The sequence below is a fragment of the Dipodomys merriami genome, unplaced genomic scaffold (genome assembly GCF_024711535.1).
Source record: "Dipodomys merriami isolate MVZ:Mamm:240054 unplaced genomic scaffold, mDipMer1.0.p SCAF_84, whole genome shotgun sequence".
NCBI lineage: Eukaryota > Metazoa > Chordata > Mammalia > Rodentia > Heteromyidae > Dipodomys > Dipodomys merriami.
The window spans coordinates 3762052-3783647 of NW_027206446.1; the positions used below are offsets into that span (position 1 = coordinate 3762052).

Sequence of the window (21596 nt, forward strand, 5' to 3'; positions counted from 1 at the left end):
CACACACACACACATATTAGTCCCATGTGCCTTCCTGCCCAGGCTGGGTTCAAATCACTACCATCCTCAGATCTCAGCCTCCTGAGAGCTGGGTTCCAGGTGTGAGACGCAGGTCCCTGGCTATAATAACACTTCAAGAAAGCCAAAAAGTTCTCTACTAGGAAGAGTTTGTCAGAAGACAACAAATTCTTGGTGAATAATAGTGTACTTTGTACATCAAATAACACAATGAATACATTCAGTTCAAAAAAAGAGATAATGATTATGTTTATCAATCATTTCTTTCAACCGTCTATATTGGCTATTAGCGATCCTAACCGTGAAATAGGCAGAAATAAAGACAGAGAGAGAGACACAAAGAGGAGAAAAATATATAAGAATGGAAAAAATTGAAAGTTTGTTTGTAATTCAAATAGACATATTCGTCAGAGGCTCAATAATTTCAGAACTACGCAGAATAAGTGTTGTCTTGCTATCACTGGATAGAAAGCAAACCTAATTTCTGCAGTTGCCATATATAGAGCTAAGAAAGAGGAAGAGAGGTTGGTGATGCAAATGTTTCCTTATGTCACAGACACGCAGTCCTGCCGGAGACCAACAATGAGGAGTGGATCGGCTCGGCTGGGTTAGACACAGGGTCAGCTGGGGAAGGGCGGCGGCTGCTGATGATCCCAAAGCCTCAGCGTCCACCTTCCGTCCACCGTCCAAAAGTCAACCCTGCCTTCTTGTAACAACAGCATTTCATTCCACCTGCTTTCCACCTCCCTCCATGTCTGAAGAAGTCACTTCTGCCAGTCTAACCTTCCATGACTCCAGGAAGAGAGAGAAGATTCCGGAGTTTGAGAACATGGAGACAAAAGGTAAGCCTGTTGAACTCTGAGCGTGTTGCCAGGTCAGTAGTGAAAACGAGACTTACATCTTGGGACACACAGACTGGATAACTGAATATTCAATTCCAATCACCAATGACCTCCACAAATGCTTCTATCTTCTGTTGCAAGCCCTGGCTTTGTGAAATTGCACAACGATCCACCATTTATTAATGTTCTACTTCTGAATATTACAATCAAGATGAATAGTAGGGTTTTGAAATTATACAAAGTGTTTCATTTCTGTGGCAAACATGGTAGGTGTTCCAGGAAAGCCATCCTTCAATGTGTTTTGTTCTTTTACTTTTCATTTTATTTGTGTAACGGAGAAACAAGAGGGATTCTGGAAAGATTGGAAGAGAGAGACAGAGGCAGGGACACAGACAAAGATGGACAGAGAGATAGAAACTGAGGCAGAGAGAGACACAGGAACAGAACAAGGCAGACAGTATACACAGGAACAGAGAAGGAGAGACAGAGGGACATACAGACAGAGACATCCAAAGAGAGATGGACAGAGGGTCTCAGAGGCAGACAGACAGAGGGACAGAGACAGAGAGACAGGGACAAAGAGACGCAGAGAGATGTGGCATTTTAGCCCCTGCAGTGTTCTGTGCAGTGCTGATTCATGTTACCCTCATGCATGGCAGTACCAGGGCTTGTACGCAAGCGCTAGAACTCTCGCTTGAGATTTGCTCGAGGCTGGCGCTCTACCATTGGATCCACAGCTCCATCTCCACCATGTTGCTGGTTCATTGGAAATACAAAGTCTCATGAACCTTCCTGTCCGGCTGGCTCTGTATCACCATCCTCAGATCTCAGCCTCCGGAGTGGCTGATGACAGGATCATGGTTCTCAGCCAACTTAGGGCAGCAAAGTCTGGGAGACTCATGTCCAGTGAACCACCCGAAGGCTGCAGGTAGAGCTGAGACTCCAGAGGGAGAAGACCAGTGTTAAGCACAGAACTGTTGGGGACAGCACCCGGTCTGGAGTTCAAGCCCGAGCTCTGGCACAAAACCAGCCAAGCAACAAAGCAAAACAGAAGCATGAGCGCCAGGCTTCCGGTGCTTTTGTTTCCTTCCTCATTCTTTGTGGTCAGGGTCAATGAACTCAGGGCCTGGGTGCTGTCCCTGAGCTCGGAGCTCAAGGCTGGCGCTCTGCCGCATGAGCCACAGCACCACTGCTGGTTTTCTGGTGCTTCCTGGGAGATCAGACTCATGGACTTTGCTGCTCCTACTGGATTTAATGCTCAGTCCTCTTATCTCTGCTTCCTGGGACTGGGGTTCAATGCCTGAGTCACCAGCACCCTGCTTCTAAGGGTTTTGGTATTGTATTGGCTTATTCGCGTCTCCAGGGGAAGTTCTTTGTTCACCTCTTCCCACATGTTAAGGCCAAATTCCAGTGAACTTCACCCCGCATCGCTTGCCCTGCCCCTGCAGCCTGAAAACCAGCGTCTCCATAGGAGTTTCTAGTTCCCCTTTTGAGTTGCTAACAATCTAGTGCAACAGCGTTCAGTGTTACGAATGACCAAGGTTTGGTTTTGCCCAAAGAGTTGGTTTTCTAAGATACAGTAGACTCACAACCTTGCCTTATTGACTTGAAACCCATTTCTTTGTATAGCTACATCATGCTTCCAACCTGGCTTTGTGTATTCATGAATTCTACAATCACGTTCAGAGGAACTACAGAGAGAATGGACATTCATGTCAAGAAAACAAGGGTGGGATTTTTTCCTTCATCTTTTATTTGTATTTTTGTGCCAGTGCTAGGGCTTGAACTCAAGGCCTGAATGCAGCCCCTGAGCTTTTGTGCTCCAGGCTGGTACTCTTCCACATGAGCCACAGCACCACTTCCAGCTTTTTTCTGGTGGTTCATTGGAGATAAGAGGCTCATGGTCTTTCCTGCCCAGGCTGGCTTTGAACCATGATCCTCAGTTCTCAGCCTCCTGAATGGCTGGGATTAAAGACGTGAAGAGCTAAGTCCTGGCTGCTTTTGTACTCCTGTATCTTTCAGGAGTTGTACAAAGGGTTTCAATTCACCAGGTCATGTTATGAGCACAATGCGGATTGGCCAGGGATTTATTTTTCTTGTCTCAGAGTGGGTAACACATTAAATTCTTTTACAGGTTGCATAGCAGGAAAAATGGAAGGGGAAATGGAGGAATGAATGGCCTTGTACGGATGAGTGGAAGGGAATGCCGTTTTGAGAAAGTTGTTGCTTTTGTGTTCCACAGCGAATCGGGCTGCTCCTTCCCACCTGTGGGTTAGAACTGCTTTGCGTGCGACTCTCCTGCTCCTCCTACTGCTCTTCATTGGACTGAGAATCTTGTGGATCATGAGTATGTATCACCCCTTTTGTCTATGCTACTGGGTCTGGGGCTTGAACTCAGGACCTGGGCACTGTCTCTGAGCTTCCCACTCAAGACCAGCACTCCACCGCTTGAGCCACAGCTCCACTTCTGACTTTTTGCTGGTTCGTTGGAGATGAGAGTCTCAGGGACTTTCCTTCCCAGGCTGGTTTCCAACTGGGACCCTCAGATCTCAGCCTCCTGAGCGGCTGGGATGACAGGTGGGAGCCACTGTCCCCTGGCTCAGAGCCTAGCATTCCTGCTCAGCTGTTTGTCCTCACAGTTGGTGTTCTACCACGTGAGCCATGCCTCCTGCTCCCCTTGGGTGTTTTTTTAGTATTCTTTGTACAAAACAACTCCTAAGACCATGATAGTGAAGGTTTCCATGTGTCTTTTATAATTCTCTTTCTCTCTGTCTGGATTTGAGTTTATAAACAGCAAAATGTCCAAGAAGAACTTCAGAGAAACATGTGCCTACACCAAATGGGGAATGTCAACAGTTCTGAGAAGATCCAGAACCTCTCTGAGAAGATCCAGAACCTCTCTGAGAAGATCCAGAACCAATCTATCACATTGCAAACCCTGGCCACCAGGCTGTGTCGTGAGCTACAGGAAAAAGAGCCAGGTAATTCTGTAATACCCTGAGGGCTGCGTATGAGACCAGGAACTAAAGCTACCGTGTGTGTGTGTGTGTGTGTGTGTGTGTGTGTGTGTGTGTGTGTGTGTGTGTGTGTGTGTGTGTCTTTGGGCTTGAACTCAGGGCCTGGGCTGTGTCCCTTGGCTCTTTTGCTCCAGGCTGCATGGAGCTCAGCTCATTAAGCCACACACAGCATCACTTCTGCCTTGTTGCTGGATAATGGAAGATAAAAGTCTCCCCCATTTCCCTGCCCAGGCTGGCTTCAATGTCTAATTCTCAGATCTCAGCCTCCTGAGCAGCTGAGATTCCAGGCAGGCACCACTGGTGCTGGGCTAGAACCATTGAGTAGTATAGGAATTAAGCAGAGTCCATGGCATTGCTTTGTTGACAGCTCCATACAGTTAGAAGAAAATCAGAAAATAATCGTAACTATGCAAAATCAAGTTACCCAGGTTTAATGGTTATATAAGAATAGTAAGACATTATATGTTTTCTTTAATCTGCAGCTTTACTAAAATAAATCAATTTATCTAATCTCAATTAAATTTTTTTTATTATTGTAGAGATTATGTAAAATCTCAATTTACTATCAAGATCAGTAAATGATAGGGAAACACACTTCTCTACAGATGGTCTCAGTTCAGAATTTCAGCCAGTAGAAGCTGGGCACTGGTGGCTCACGCCTGTCATCCTAGCTACTGAAGGGGTTGAGTTCTGAGGATCATGGTTCAAAGCCAACCCATGCAGGAAAGTCTGTGAAACTCTTCTCTCCAGTAAACCAGCAAAAATCCAGAAGTGGAGTTGTGGCTCCAATGGTAGAGGATCAGCTTTGAGTGAAAAACCTAAGGAAGAGCAGGAGATTCTGAGTTCAAACCCCAGAACTGGCACAAAATGACATTAAAAATTACCAGAAGAGGGTTGGGAAGGTGGCTCAGTGGTAGAGCACTTGCCTTGCATGCAGGAGGCCTTGAGTTCGATTCCTCAGCACCACATAAGCAGAAAAAAAAACCAGAAGTGGCGCTGTGGCTCAAGTAGTAGAGCGCTAGCCTTGAGCTGAAAAGCTGAGGGACAGCGCCCAGGCCCTGAGTTCAGGCCCCACGATCGGACCCCCCCAAAAAAACTACCAGAAGAAAACACAGTAAACTTGGTCCATGTCCCATATAGATGACAGGAAATAGCAAGAGGGCTGAAGATCTATTCACATAAAAGGACGCTTTCCTTCCAGGGCACAAATGTAAACCTTGTGCACAGGATTGGAAATGGCATGAAAATAGATGTTATCTTCTGTATCATACTTATGACACGTGGGAAAATAGCCAAAAGTCATGTGCTCACCACAATGCCAGCCTGCTGAAGATTAACAACAAGGATGCACGGGTACGTCTCCCAGTCTCTCTCAGTAAGAAAGGAAATCGCATTTCCTATCACAGCACTGTGGCTCCCGCCTGTCATTCCAGAGACTCAGGAGGCTGAGATCTGAGGATCAAGGTTCAAAGCCAGGCTGGGCAGGAATGTCTGTGAGACTCTGATCTCCAATGAACAACCAGAAAACCGGACGTGGAGCTGTGGCCCAAGTGATAGAACCCTAGCCTTGAGAGAAAGAAGCTCAGGGACAGCGCCCAGATCCTGAGTTCAAACCTCAGAACCAGAACACACACACACACTCACACAGTCACACGGATACACACACACACACACACATACACACACACACATACACACACAGACACGCAGATACACACACACAGTCACAGATACACAGACACACAGACACAGACACACACACACCACACCACACACACACACAGATACACACACAGAGATACACAAACATACACAGATACACAGACACACAGATACACACACAGAGACACACACAGAGATACACACACAGACAGAAATGGGGAATATTTTGGAGAAGACTTGTATCAAGTGAGTCACTACCTGCTCTCTCCTCTCCTCTTTTCTCCTTCTCTCTGTTCCTTCCCTCCTCTTTCCATTCCTCTTTTGTCTTCTTTTTTCTTTGTCTTCTTCTTTCATTCTCTTCTTTCACTCCCCTCCCTCCCTCCCTCCCTCCCCTCTCTCCCTTCTCTCTCTTTCTCCCTCTTTTCTCTTTCTTTCTTTCTTTCTTTCTTTCTTTCTTTCTTTCTTTCTTTCTTTCTTTCTTTCTTTCTTTCTTTCTTTCTCTCTTTCTTTCTTTCTTTCTTTCTTTCTTTCTTTCTTTCTTTTTTCCTTCCTTCCTCCCCTACCTCTCTCCCTCCCTCCCTCCCTCCCTTCCTTCCTTCCTCCCTTCCTTCCTTCCTTCCTACCTTCCTTCCTTCCTTCCTACCTTCCTTCCTTCTTTCCTTCCTTCCTTCCTTCCTTCCTTCCTTCTTTCTTTCTTTCCTTCCTTCCTTCCTTCCTTCCATCTTTCCTTTCCTCCCTTCCTTCCTTCCTTCTTTCCTTTCCTCCCTCCTTCCTTCCTTCCTTCCTTCCTTCCTTCCTTCCTTCCTTCCTTCCTTCCTTCCTTCCTTCCTTCTTCTTCCTTTCCAGCTCTGGGGCTTGACCTAAGGGCCTCCCCTTCCCAGCTGGCTTACAAGAGCTCAAGGCTGAAGCCACACCCACACTTGTGGCTTCTTCCTGTAAATGGAGCTAAGGGTCTCTTGGGTTTGTCTGCCTGGCTTTGTGTTGGAATTTGGTCTTCAGATCTCAGCTTCTCTCTTTCAATTTCTAGTTGTTCTTGTAAGAGTGATGTGCGGGGCATTACAGACATGCACGTCAGGCAAAGAGCATGTTTCTTAGCCAGATACCGTTATCCGCGGTCATCCGCTGTCATCCCAGCTGCTCAGGAGGGTGAGAGCTGAGGATCATGGTTTGAAGCCAGCCCGGGCAGCAAACTCCGTGACACCCTCATCTCCAACAAACCACTCAAGAAGACCAGGAGTGGCTCTGTGGTTGGGGTGGTAGAGCATGCAACTTGAGCAAAAGAAGCTCCAGGCCAACGCCAGGGCCCTGAGTTCAAGCTCCTTCATCCTATCTAGACGAGAGAAACATGTTGTGTCTTTCCCGTTGGGCCTGTCTCCGGGGCTCACTGATAGTTTCTGACTCAACAAGATATAGTTAGGAGGAATAAGATCCAAATATGAGGCCTTCGGGTTACGACATTTTGGATGGCTTCTCAGATCCCACTTATGCTGACTTGTGCCCACTTTACTGGACTGCATCTCTCTCTCTCTCTCTCTCTCTCTCTCTCTCTCTCTGGATCCTTCTCTATCATTCTGTCTCTAAATAAGTCTGTCTGTCTGTCTCTGTCTCTGTCTGTCTCTGTCTCTGTCTTTCTCCCTTGCTTCCTTGCTTTTCCTTTCTTTTTTGTCTATGCCAGACCTGGGGCTTGAAATCAGAACCTTGAGCTCACATGCACACACACACACACACACACACACACACTCACACATACACTCTCTCGCTCTCTCTCTCTCACACACACACATCCAGTAGTTATGCACTTTTGAAAATACTGTGACAAACAATCATTTGAACGATGATATACATAAGTATGTACAGAGATAATTATTTGTTGTGCAAGTCCAAGGACTTGAACTCAGGGCCTAGGCACTGTCCCAGAGATTTTTCCACTTCTGTTTTTTTTTTGGGGGGGGGAGTTTCCTGGAGATAAGAGTCTCATGGACTTCCCTGTCCTGGCTGGCTTTGAACCATGAGCCTCAGATCTCAGCCTCCTGAGTAGCTAGGATGACAGGCGTGAGCCACTGTACCCAGCCAGAGATAACTTTGTACACAAAGCATCTTTGTTTCTTAGGATTTTGTAAAGCCCCTGAGGAACAGCTATTGGCTTGGAGCATCTCCTAGACAACATAGCACATACTACGATGTGAAAGTGGATGACAGTATTATGTCTAATATCTGGTGAGTTGCTATTTTTCCCTTATTGTTTTCAGTCTATTTTTTAACTATGTTTTCCTCAGGATGATTGTAGATTGTGGAAATACCCAAAACATGCCGGCTGGGTCAGACTTCTTTAATGGATTTAATCAGGTAAAAAAATGTTCACCTAGCCAGGTGCCGGTGGTTCACACCTGTAATCCCAGCTACTCAGGAAATTGAGCTATGAGGATGATGGTTTGAAGTCAGCTGTGACCTAAAAGTTCATGAGACACTTATGTTCAATTGAAGACCAGAAAATGCAAGAAGTGGAGCTGTGGCTCAAGTGGTAGAGCACCAGCCTTTAGCTGAAAATCTCTGATGTAGTGTCCAGGCCCTAAGTTTAAGATCCAGTATTAACACACACACACACACACACACACACACACACACACCACACTCACACACACGCACACGCACGCACACACACACACACACATTTACAGATACCCTTATTTGTCAAGTAGCCATAAACTATAGGCTTTCTTTTCTTTGTGTGCTTTTTCCTGGGGCTTCAAATCAGGGCCTGGGCGCTGCCCTGGGCTTTTTGGCTCAAGGCTAGTGCTCTACCACGTGAGCCACAGCTCCACGTCTAACTTTTTGGCTTGATATATTTAGACATAAGAGACTCATGGACTTTCCTGCTTGGGTGATTTTAAACCCTGAACCTCAGATCTCAGTTTCCTTAGTAGCACAAATACTCAGGATGGCGCCCATCCTAATATTTAACCTCCATATGTGAGGATGGGAACAGAGAACGTGAGAGGGGGGTGGAGGGGGGACATGGGGGAAGGATGAGAGGTTGGACATGATCCACATGCGCTGTGCTCATAAGCTGAGAAGCTGAATTGAGACCCCTTGACAATCAAGCATCTCCACATGAACTCTGAATTTTCCTTCGACAACGCAGACCTTAGGGGCCATACTGTCAGGCAGGGGAAGTCATTTTCGTGTGTGTGTGTGTGTGTGTGTGTGTGTGTGTGTGTGTATTTCAAGTGTTTGACTTTCTAACTATTTTCCTATTTTTCTTCTTTTAGGTCGAAAAGTAACCTGACTGACTTAAATAAATGGTATTGTGGATATTTGAGCGGAGAATATATTTATTATACTCTCTGTTCTGACCGGAACTATGCAATATGTGAGAAAATGTCTGGTCCGGTGCTGGTGGAAAGTGTGCTAGGTTAAAGTTCACAATGGAAGCCTGTGGTTGTAAAACAATAACTTTCCTTCAGATCCGATTCTGATTATATTACTGATGTTAGCCTGTGTCTCCTGGACCACACAAACAGAATAAATGTTCTATGACCACACTTCTGTCTCCCTGAACACCATGTCTTTCTATTTCCATCCTGCATTTGCTGAACGTCAGGAAAGAACTCACTGCCAGGCACCGGTGGCTCCCGCCTGTCATCCCAGCGACTCAGGAGGCTGAGGTCTGAGGAGGAAGGTTCCAGGTCAGTCCAGGCAGGAAAGCTGGTGAGACTTTCACCTCCAATGAACAGTTCCAACTGTAGCTCAAGTGGTAGAGTGCCAGCCTTGGGGTGAAAAAGCTCAGGAACAGGACCGAGGCCCTGAGTTCAAGCCCCAGGACCAGCACGTGTCTGAACCTCAGCAGATTCTGCTCAGCATCCAGACTTTCCTCGTGAGATTTAGAATTCTCTTCTATTTTGTCGGTCGTGGGGTTTGAACCCAGCCTGGACACCGCTCTTGAACTTTTTCACTCAAGGCTGTTGAGCCACAGCACTGTTTCTGGTCTTTAAGTAGTTCATTGGAAGTAAGAGTCTCATGGACTTTCCTGCCCTGGCTGACATCGAATTGCAGCCCTTAGACCTCAGCCTCCTGAGTGTATTACAAGCGTGAGCCATTGGCCCGGGGCTGAAATGTGGAAGTTTAAATTAAGTAGTTTTCCTGCTTTTTTACAGATCAACCTGGAAATTTTCAACCTTATTAAAAAAACAGAGACTATTAAGTCAAGGAAGATATGGAAAGCACAAATGCACTATAACCAACTTGTGTGGATTTTTATGTTACAGGTTCATTAACACTATTTCAAGAGATGTAGGAAAAGCTTTTGCTGAATAATATTAGCCAAATGTCATAACATTTTGTGTGTGTGTGCCGGACATGGGGATTGAACTCAGTGCCTGTCCATTGACCCAGAGATTCCTTTTCTCAAAGCTAGCACTCTACCACTTGAGCCACAGAGCCACGTGTGGCTTTTTCTAAGTAGTTTATTGGAGATAAGTGTTTCGTGGGATTTCCTGCCCAGGCTGGCTTTGAACCATGATCCTCAGATCTTAGCCTCCTGAGTAGCATGAGATGCACTTTGATAAAGCCATGCATTTCTGTAACATGATGAGTTTGTCAGAAGATAATCCTTCTTGAAGGTAACAGTGTACATTATACACCAATTAAGAGAGTGAATGTTTTCAGTTCAGGAAAGAGATATTGATTACTTTTATCAATCATTTCATGCAACTATCTGTAGAGATTCTACCAGCAAAATAGGCAAAAAGAAAGAGAGAAAGAGAAAGATGGAGAGAAGACAAAATAAGAATGGAAAATATTAAAAGTTTATTTGCAGTTAATATACATGTATTTGCCAGAATCAAAATAATTTCCTCCTCCTAGTTTCCCTTTGAGGTGTACATATAGACCATGTGTGGGCTGGAAGTGAGCTGTGGCTCAGGGGTAGAGCACCAGCCTTGAGTGAAAACAGCTCAGGAACAGCACCTGGGCCCCAAGTTCGAGCCCCAGGACCAGCACATAACAAAGACAGTTAGTCATGTGTCAACCTTAATGTATATTCCAGATTCTGTTCAGCATGAAGACAGTCTTTCCTTGTAAAATCTAGAATTCTAGGTTATTTTATTCTACTTATTTATTTTGGTTGGTCCTGGGGCTTGAACTTATGGGCATTCAATGTCAGCTCTTTTGCTCAAGGATAGCATTCTACCACTTGAGCCACAGCTCCACTTCTGGTTTTTAGGTGGTTTATTAGAGGTCAGAGGCTCCTGCCCAGACTACCATCTAACCACAACCCTTATAGCTCATCCTCCCGAGTAACCAGAATTAGAAGCCCAAGTCACTGGCCCCGGGGCTGAAATCTAGAATTTTAAGTTAAGTATTTTTCCTGCTTTTCCACAGATCAACCTGGACATTTTCAACCTTCTAGAAAACCAGAGAATATTAAGTCCAAGAAGATATGGAAAGTACAAATACACTATAACCAACTTGGATTTTTTCTCATGACACGGGTTCATTCATTAACCCTTTGAAAATAATGAGAGGGAAAATCCATCATTTCAACAGATGTAGGAAGAGCTTTTGCTGAACATGATATTAGCCAAATGTTAGAACATTTGTTAAGATGCTGATCCTGGAGCTTGAACTCAGGGCCTGTCTTTGTCCTTCTTTTACTGGAAGCTAGCAGTCTACCACTGAAGCCACAGCGCCCCATCTGGCTTTTTCTAAGTAGTTTATTGGTGATAAGAGTCCTATGGACTTTCCTGTCCAGGCTGGTTTTAAACCACGATCCTCAGATTTCAGCCTGTCGATTAGCTGGGATGACAGGTGGGAAACACAGGCCATAATAACATTTTACTAGAGCCAGAAAGTTCTCTAGGGTGAAGAGTTTGTCAGAAGTCAATGAATCCTTGCTGAAGAATAAATAGTGTACATGATCCGTCTAGTAAGAGCAGGAAGGTTTTCTGTTCAGGAAGGAGATCGTGATTTCCTTTCTTTTTCTGGTCTTATCTGGGACTTGACCTTTGGCCTGGGCGCTGTCCCTGAGCCTCTCTGTGCTCAAGGCTAGCGCTCTACCACTTGAGCCACAGCGCCATTTCTGGCATTTTCTGTGTCTGTGGTATTGGGGGAATTGAACCCAAGGCTTCATGTATCTAGGTCAGCACTCTACGGCTGAGCCACATTCCCAGCCCCTGATTATCCTTATCAATCATTTCATTCAACAATCTGCATTGTCTGACGGTGAAATAGGCTGAAGGAAGGAAAAAGAAGAAAGGAAAGAGAGAGAGAGAGGAAGGAAGGAAGGAAGCAGGAATAACGAAAGAGGACTAATAAGAATGGAAAAAATTAAAGTTTTATTTTAACAACCAGTATAGTTTCAGAACTGTTTAGAATAAGTGTTCCCTTAATGTCACAAAAATTACATATGAAACAATCACATGAGCCCTGTGCAGTGTCTGATGCCTTTAATCCCAGCTACTCAAGAGGCTGAGTCTGAGGATCACAGTTCAGAGGCCACCCAGGTAGAAAAGCCTGTGAGACTCCTGTCTCCAATTAACAGTAAAAGAAAACAAACAAACTTGGAAGAGGAGCTGTGGCTTGAGTGGTAGAGTGCTAGCCTGGAGCAAAAGAGCTCAAGGACAGCGCCCGGCCCTGAGTTCAAGTCCCAGAACCAGAACAACATGGAAAAAGAGGGGAGACATTGTCCAAAAACCCATGCACTCATTCCCTGACTTCTGTAATGTAACCGCCACACATCACCTTATAACAATTTAAAACACGGACCACACAAAGGGGCCACTGGCCACATGTCTGCACATCAGCCACGAATAACTGGAAAGTAAACGTGAAACGCAATGCTATTGGAATGGAAGGTGTGGCTCAGGTGGTAGAGATCCCGGCTGGAGCACAAGGCCCTGAGATCAGCACCCAGCACCTCCACACACACATGCGTGCTCGCTCTCTGTCTCTGTCTCTGACTCTGTCTCTCTCTCACACACACACAATTACCTGCCAGACAGCTGGAAGTGGAGCTGGGGTCCAAGGGTAGAAGGCTAACCTTGCCCACAAAAGCTCAGGGACAGCCCCAGGCTGTGAGTTCAAGCCCCAGGACACACACATACATACCCCAATAAAAAACCACTACCACCACCACCAGCCACTACTTTGAGAGGTAGGAGCTGGTGGCTCATGGCTGTTATCCTAAATACTCCAGACCCCTGGACGATCCCAGTTTAACCCAGGCAGAGAAATCCTCCAAACGCCACCTCTAGCTAACCAGCAAAATGGGGGTCTGGAAGCCTGACTCAAAACAGTAGAGCACCAGCCTTGAGCCAGGAAGTTTGGCCTTGAATTCAAACCCTAGTAACAACAAAAACACAACAGACCTAGCTTCTGCAGTTGCCCTATGTAGAGATAAGAAAGAGGAAGAGAGGCTGGTGAAGAGAAATGTGTCCTCTGCCACCCTCACGCAGTCCTGCCCGAGATCCCCAACGAGGAGCTGATCAGCTCGGCTGGTTAGACACAGGGTCGGCCGGGGAAGGGCGGCGGCTGCTGCTGATCCCAAAGCCTCAGCGTCCACCTTCTGTCCAGCGTCCAACAGTCAGCCCTGCCTTCTCCTAACAACAGCATTTCATTCCACCTGCTTTCCACCTCTCTCCATGCCTGGAGAAGAAAGCACTTGCCCTGATAGAAACTTCTAGACCTCCGGAAAGACAGAGAAGATCCAGGAGGTTGACAAAATGGGGAGAAAAGGTAAAGATTTTGATTGTGGATGTGTGATCAGGTGGGCGATGAAAACAGGACCTTTATCTCAGGGTTAGCACATGGATCGGGTTCTGTTTCAGGTTGAGTGTTTCATGGTGTAGGACAGCGCTGTGAAATTGTACGTTATATTCCACTTCTGTGGCTCAAGTGGACGCTGCCCAGCAACGCTGGCTTTTCATTGGTCTTGTTGTTTGATTTTTCATTTCATTTGTGTAAGAGAGAAAAAGAGGGACGCTGGGAAGCCTGGAGGAGAGACAGAGACAGACACACAGACCAGGATGGACAGAGAGACAGAGACCGAGGCAGAGACACACAGGGACAGAGAGAGACAAACAGACAGGGACAGAGAGAAAGACAGAGACAGACACGTACAAAAAGGGACAAGAAAGAGACAGAGGGTCTGATGGACAGAGAGAGGCCTAGAAACAGACAGACAGACAGACAGAGCGATGAAGAGAGATGTGATTATTTTTACCACCTCTAATATTCTCTCCAGTGCTGATTTGTGTTATCCAAAAGGTGTATACTGTGTGTGTGTGTGTACATATGTGTGTGTGTGTGTGTGTGTGTTTGTGGGCCCATGCATGTGTTTGCCAGTGCTGGGGCTTGAACTCAGGATCTAGACGCTGTCTCTGAGCTCTTTTTCTCAGGCTGCTGCTCTACCGCTTGAGCCAGAGCAACACTTCCAGGTTTTTGGTGGTTCATTGGAGGTAACAGTCTAATGGTCTTTCCTGTCCAGGCTGGCTTTGAATTGGGATCCTCGAATCTCAGCCTCCAGAATAGCTGGGATTAAAGGCGTGAGCCACCGAGTCCTGACTTCTTCTCTTTATTATTATCTCTTTGAGTAGCTGTACAAAGGGTTTCAATTCACCCGGCTATTTTGATCAGAGGATTTCTTTTTCGTGTGCTAAAGGGTCTAACAAATTGAATGCTTTTACAGGTGGTATAGTAGGAGAGAAAGACAAAATGAATGAATGAATGGCATGGTCTGAATGAATGGAACTGAACACTGTTGTGAGAACTCCTTGTTGCTTCTGTGACCCGCAGTGACTCCAGCGCCTTCTTCCCTTGTGTGGGTTAGAACAGCGTTGCGTGCGACGCTCCTCCTCCTGCTACTACTCTTCATTGGATTGAGAATCGTGTGGATCGTGAGTACGTATCACACACGTGTCTGTGCGGCGGGTCCTGGGGCTTGAACTCAGGGCCTGGGCGCTGTCCCTGAGCTTTCTCACTCAAGACGAGTGCTCTGCCATTTGAGCCACAGCTCCACTTCTGTCTCTTTTCATTGGAGATGAGAGTCTCATGAACTTTCCTACTGGAAAGTTCCCAGCTGGCTTCCCAGGGGGATCTGCAGATCTCAGCCTCCTGAGCGGCTGGGATTACAGGCGTGAGTCACTGGTGCTCAGCTCAGAGCCTAGAATTCTGCCTCCGCTCTTACCCTCACAGTTGGCATTCTACCCCTTAAACCTCCTGTTTCCTTCTGGTCTTTTTTTTAGTATTCTTTGCACAAAACAACTTTTAAGGTCTTGATATTAAGGTGTTACAAGGGTCTTTTTTATCCTCCCCCCTCCATCTCTCTGTCTCTGTCTGTCTGTCTGTCTGTCTCTCTTCTCTCTCTCTGGATTTTAGTTTATAAACAGCAAAATGTCCAAAAAGAAATTCAGCGAAATGTGTCGCTACACCAAATGGGGAATGACAACAGTTCTGAGAAGATCCAGAACCTCTCTATCACCGTGCAAACCCTGGCCACCCGGCTCTGTCATGAGCTTCGGAAAAAAGAGCCAGGTAATTCTGTAACACCCTGTGTCTGCTTAAGAGACCAGGAACTAAAGCTATAGAACCTCTGCGTGTGTGTGTGTGTGTGTGTGTGTGTCTGTGTGTGTGTGTGTCTGTGTGTGTGTGTCTGTCTGTCTGTGTGTGTGTGTGTGTGTGTGTGTGTGTTGGGATCCTGGGGCTTGAACTCAGGGCCTGGGCTGTGTCCCTTGGCTTTGTTGCTCAGGCCGCATGGAGCTCAACCAGGTGAGCCACAGCACCACTTCTGCCTTGTGGCTGGATATTGTATGATGAGAGTCTCATGGATTTTCCTGCCAGGCTGGCCTCAACCCGAAGCCTCCGATCTCAGCCTCCTGAGCAGCTAGGATGACAGGCGTGGGCCACTTGTGCCCTGCTAGAACCATTAGAAAAAGAAATAAGCATAGTCCATGCATTGCTGACAGTTCCATACAGCTAGAAGAAAATAACAATAACTATATAACACCACGTTAGCAAGTATACTGGTTACACAAGGGTACTAAGACTATGTGCATTTTCTTTAATCTATACCTTTCTTAAGGTATAAGTAACTCGATTTCTCTAATCTCAACTTGCTTAAACTTTTTTTTTATCGTTATATATGTTATGTAAAATCTCAATTTACTGTGAGGCTCAGTGAATGATAGATAGGAAAACACACTTCTCTATAGATGGTCTCAGTTCAGAATTTCAGTCAGTAAAAGCCGGGCACTGGTGGCTCACACCTGTCATCCTGGCTACTGAAGAGGTTGAGTTCTGAGGATCATGGTTCAAAGCCAGCTTGTGCAGAAAAATCTGTGAACCTCTTCTCTCCAGTGAACCAGCAAAAAGCCAGAAGTGGAGTTGTGGCTCAAATGGTAGAAAACATGAGATTCTGAGGTCAAACCTCAGAAATGACACGAAATAAAATGAAAAAATGGCCAGCAGAAAACACAGGAATCTTGGTCAATGTCCCAGAGACGCGAAGATACAGCAAGAAGTCTGAACATCTAGTCACGTAAGATGTTTTCCTTCCAGAGCACAAATGTAAGCCTTGTCCGTGGAATTGGCTGTGGCACGCAAATAGATGTTATCTTCTGTATTATGTTCCTGACACCTGGAAAAACAGTGAAAAGTTATGTGCTGACCGCAATGCCAGCCTGCTGAAGATTAACAACAAGGACACACTGGTAGGTCTCCCAGTCTCTCTCTCAGTAAGAAAGGAAATCGCATTTCCTATCACAGAGTAAGAAGAGGTCTCTGAGCACTGGTGGCTCCCGCCTGTCATCCCAGCGACTCAGGAGGCTGAGATCTGAGGGTCACGGTTCAAAGCCAGCCTGGGCAGGAACGTCTGTGAGACTCTGATCTCCAATGAAATCACTGGAAAACCAAAAGTGGTGCTGGGGCTTAAGTGGTAGAGCGCCAGCCTTGAGGTGAAGAGCTCAGGGACAGCGCCCGCATGCTAAGTTCAAGCCCCAGGAAGGAAGCTCTTTTACTCTTTCTAGAAGTGGTGAAATCTGTTAAGTCTTTCTCATTGGATCTGTCTCAGCTGGTTCACGGGTAGTTACAGACTCAACAAAATATAGTTAAGAGGAATGAGAACCAAATATGAGTTTTGGTTCCAATATTTTGGATTGTTTCTGAGATCCCTCTTACACTGACCTGGTCTTATTTACTAGATTGCTTTCCTTCCTTCCTTCCTTCCTCCCTCCCTTCCTCCCTCCCTCCCTCTTTCCCTCCCTCCCTCTTTCCCTCCCTCCCTCCCTCTCTTCCTTCCTTCTTTCCTTCTTTCTGTTTTCGTGTGCCAGACTTGGGACAAGATCTCAGGGCCTTGAATATCACTTGAACACACATGCACACACACACACACACAGACACACACAAACACACACAATACAATTTTGAACATGCTGTTTGAAAGCAATCATTTGAATGGTAAAACGCAGTAGTACGGACAGAGACCATTATTGTTGGGCTTGAACTCAGGGCCTGGGCGCCGTCCCTGAGCTCTTTTGCTCCAGGCTGACACCCCCCACTCAGCCCTGGCTCCACTTCTGGCTTGTTTGTGTTTCTGGTGGTTCCCCAGGAGGGAACAGTCTCCTGGACTTTCCTGCCCCCTCTGACTTTGAATCATGATCCTCAGACCTCAGCCTCTGGAGTAGCTCAGGTTACAGTGTGAGCCACTGGCGCCACCCAGAGATCATGTTGCAAGGGACCGCGTTTGTCTCTTAGGAGTTTGTGAAGTCGCAGGAGCTGTATGACTACTGGCTTGGCGTTCCTCCCAGACAGGACAACAGAAACTACGCCACCGCGAACTGGCGCATTACGTCTTCTATCTGGTACGCTCTTGTTCTTTCTTTTATTGCTTTAAGCCTATTTTTCAAAACTGTGTTTTCCTCAGGACGATTGTAGAGTGTGGGTATACCTCTCACACACCTGCTGGGTCAGGCTTCTTGAAAGGATTTAATCAGGAAAATATGTTCACACAGCCAGGTGCTGGTGGTCACGCCTGTCATCCCAGGAGTACCGGAAATTAAGATCTGAGGATCCCAGTTCAAAGCCAGCTCTGACACGAAAGCTCCAGACGCATATCTACCAGAAGTTAACAAAACACGCAAGATGTAGAGCTGTGGCTCAAGTGGTAGAACACTAACCATTAGCACAAAATCTCTGTTCTAGGGTCCAGGCCCCAAGTGTAAGATCCAGTACCAACACACACACACACACACACACACACACACACACACACACACACACACACATTCACAGATAAACACCTTTTGAGAAGTCACTAACAGTAGCCTAATTATAGAGATTTTCTTTTCTTGGTTAGCTTTTGCCTGGGCATAAACTCGGGGCCTGGGCGCTGCCCTGGGCTTTTTGTCTCAAGGCTGGTGCTCTACCACTTAAGCCACAGCTCCACTGCTAACGTTTTGGTTTGATTTAATTAAACAGAAGAGGTTCATAGTGTCTCCTGCCTGGGTGACTTTGAACCCTGGTCCTCAGATCTCAGTTTCCTGAATAGCACAAATGCGCAAGATGGCTCCCTTTATACTAGTCAACATCAATGTGTGAAAATGGAAACAGAGAATGTGGGAAGAGGGGTGGGGGAGTATGGGGAGAAGGATGAGGGGTGAGATGATCCATGTGTGTTGTACTCATAGACGGATGGGTTAGACTGAGATCCTCTTCACAATCCAGTATCTCAACATGAACAACGCAGACCTTAAGGACAATAATGTCAGGTCGCAGACATCATCTTTGTGTGTGTCTGTTTCAATCTTTGACTTCTTAAGTATTTTCCTGTGTTTCCTCTTTCAGGTTGAAGAGCAACACCAGTGGCTTAAAGGGAAAGTATTGTGGATATATGACATACGACATGTACATTTTTTATGATTTCTGTTCTGTAAAGAAATATGCAATGTGTGAGAAAATGGCTGACCCGGTGCGGGTAGAAAGTGTGCTAGGTTAACGTTCCAGAAGAAAGCCTGTCTGGGTGAAAGTATACAAATAAATCAATAAATAATAATACATGAAAAATCACTTTCTTCAGATCACATCCTGCAGTGGATGTGAGCGTTTGTCTCCTGGATCACACAAATAAAATAAAAATTCCCAGACCCCATGTCTGCTTCTCAGAACATTTGTATCTTTCTATGTTCATCTTGTTCCTGATTTACTGAGCGTAAGAAAACAAGTCATGGCCAGGTGCTAGTGGCTCACTCTTGTAATCCCAGCTGCTCAGGAGGCTGAGCTCTGAGAACTGAGGTTCAAGGTCAGTCCAGGCTGTCTTCAGTGAGCCAGCAAAAGCTGGAAGTGGAACTCTGACTCAAGGGGTAGAGCACTATCCTTGAGTTAAAAAGCTCAGGAACAGCGTCTAGGTCCTGAGTTCACGTGCCAGGAATGGCACATAAACAAGAAAGGATGTCAAGCAGGAACCTCAGCCTACGGTCCAGATTCTGGTCAGCATCAAGACAGTCTTTCCTTATGAAATCTAGCGTTTTATGGACTGACTTACTGTTGCTGGTCAGGGTTTTTTTTGTTTTTTCTTTTTTTAATTTAATTTTATTTTATTTGAGAACATACTGTACAGAGGGGCTACAATTACATGGGCAGGATAATGCATACATTTCTTACCAAGCATTGCAGCCTCCTCCTTTGTTTACCCTTCACCTCCCTTCCCCGCCTCCTCCCTCCCCCCACCCAATTATACCCCCCTCGCCCCCACACGGACATTGTAAAGCTGGTTTTTTTTTTTTTAAATTGTATTTTATTTTATTTGAGAACATACTGTACAGAGGGGCTACAATTACATGGGCAGGATAATGCATACATTTCTTACCAAGCATTGCAGCCTCCTCCTTTGTTTACCCTTCACTTCCCTTCCCCGCCTCCCCCCTCCCCCACCCAATTTTACCCCCCTCCCCCCACCCAATTATACCCCCCTCCCCCCCCCACACCGAAATTGTAAAGCTGGTTTTGACATGACATTTTGTACTTCTCATTGTTGCAACAGGTCCACCTGAATCCTTAAACGACTTGTTTGTCCCCATCTCCTCCACATGTTATACTGACATCAAATATAGTGAAAGCAGGGGTTACACTGTGGGGGAGGGACATACAAAGCAACAAAGAAATAATCTTATAAATGCATTAGAAACACATGCATGAAAGAAACGAAAACATTAAAATACATATTTAAGAGTTCATTTTCCTAACATCACATTATCTGACCTTTTCCGCTTGACTCATACCTATACTAGATATTGCAAATAAGGGAAACCATGGGACCTATGCTTCTTTGGGCCTGGCTTACTTCACTTAATATAATTTTTTCCAAACCTTTCCATTTCCTAACAAATGGGGAAATGTCATCCTCTCTGATGGAGGCATAGAATTCCATTGTGTATATATACCACATTTTCTTGATCCATTCATCTACTGAGGGGCATCTGGGTTGGTTCCATATCTTAGCTATGGTAAATAATGCTGCAATAAACATAGTTGTGCTGGTAGTTTTAGTGTGGTCTTGTTTGTAAACATTTGGGTAAATGCCCAAAAGTGGGATTGCTGGATCATAGGGCAGATCTATGTGAAGTCTTTTGAGGAACCTCCATACTGCTTTCCAAAGTGGTTGAACAAGTTTACATTCCCACCAACAATGAAGTAAGGTTCCTTTCTGTCCACATCCCCTCCAGCATCTGTTGTTGTTAGAGTTCTTGATTTTTGCTGTTCTAACTGGAGTGAGGTAATATCTCAATGTTGTTTTGATTTGCATTTCTTTTATGGCTAGGGATGTTGAACATTTCTTCATGTGTCTATTGGCCATCCTTCTTTCTTCTTCAGAGAAGTTTCTCTGTAAGTCTTTCGCCCACTTATTTATTGGGCAGTTGTTTCTTTGAGGATTTGTTGTTGGGGGGTTTAATTTTTTGAGTTCCAAGTATATTTTAGATATGAGACCCTTGTCCATTGTATGGCTAGTAAAGATCTTCTCCCAATCGGTGGGCTTTCTATTGATCTTGCCAGCTATGTCTTTTGCCCTGCAGAAGCTCTGCAATCTTATGCAATCCCATTTGTCCAACCTTTCTTTGATTTGTTGTGCTTCTGGGTCTCTATTCAGAAAATTTCGGCCTGAGCCAAGGAGACCTAGGGTTTCTCCTATTCCATCCTGTAATGTTTTCAGAGTGTCTGCTTTGAGTTCAAGGTCTTTGATCCATTTGGAGTTGATTCTGGTGCAGGGTGATATATAAGGATCTAGCTTTAGTTTTCTACATGTAGTTAACCAATTTTGCCAGCACCATTTACTGAAGAGGCTGTCTTTCTTCCATTCTATTGTTTTAGCTTCCTTATCGAAGATTAGATGGCTATAGGTCTGTAGGTTCATTTCTGGGTTTTCAATTCTATTCCATTGGTCCTGAGGTCTGTTCTTATGCCAATACCAAGCTGTTTTGATTACTATGGCTTTATAGTAGAGTTTGAAATTTGGTATTGATATTGCTCCAGCAGTGTTCTTTCCGTTGAAGAGCGTTTTTGCTATTCGGGGTCTTTTATTGTTCCATATGAATTTTTGGATTGCCTCTTCTATTTCCTTGAAGAATGATGGTCAGGGGGTTTGAAGTCAGGCCTGGGCGCTGGCCCTGTGCTTTTTCACTCTATTAGGTTAAGCCTTTGATCCACTTCTGGTGGTTCACGGACTTTCCTGGCCAGGCCCCCATCCAACCCCACCCTTAGATCTCAGTCTGCTGAGTAACCAATATTACCAGCATGAGCCACTGGGCCTGACCGAAATCCAGAGTTTTCAATTAAGTGTTCTTCCTGCTTTTCCACAGATCCACCTGGAAATTTTCAGCCTTCTAGAAAACCAGAAAATATTAAGTCCAGCAACATATACATATGTATATACACACCATAACCAACTTGGATTTATTCTCGTGAAACAGGTTCATTAACAGCTTGAAAAAAAGGAGATGGGGGAAATCATCATTCCAAGAGATGTAGGAAGAGCTTTTGCTGAGCATGATGTTAGCCAAACATAACATTTTTT

The 21596-nt window shown here is 45.4% G+C and overlaps 1 protein-coding gene and 1 long non-coding RNA gene across 3 annotated transcripts in view; both read left to right on the forward strand.

Moving 5' to 3' along the window:
- The window catches only part of LOC138820143 (uncharacterized), a 46965-nt gene that overhangs the window by 14202 nt on the left and 11167 nt on the right, over nucleotides 1-21596 (forward strand). The gene's annotated exons all lie outside the window — the stretch shown is intronic.
- On the forward strand, nucleotides 601-9081 carry LOC138820138 (C-type lectin domain family 12 member A-like). 2 transcript variants are annotated; one of them, XM_070011852.1, is made up of 7 exons: nucleotides 601-860; nucleotides 3103-3207; nucleotides 3644-3735; nucleotides 3778-3841; nucleotides 5079-5230; nucleotides 7650-7756; nucleotides 8809-9081. In XM_070011852.1, the coding sequence occupies exons 1-7, from the start codon at nucleotides 770-772 to the stop codon at nucleotides 8954-8956; spliced, it is 759 nt and encodes a 252-aa protein (XP_069867953.1). In that variant the 5' UTR covers nucleotides 601-769; the 3' UTR covers nucleotides 8957-9081. The 2 variants fall into 2 exon arrangements, with proteins under 2 accessions (XP_069867953.1, XP_069867952.1); XM_070011851.1 differs by having other exon boundaries at nucleotides 3644-3841.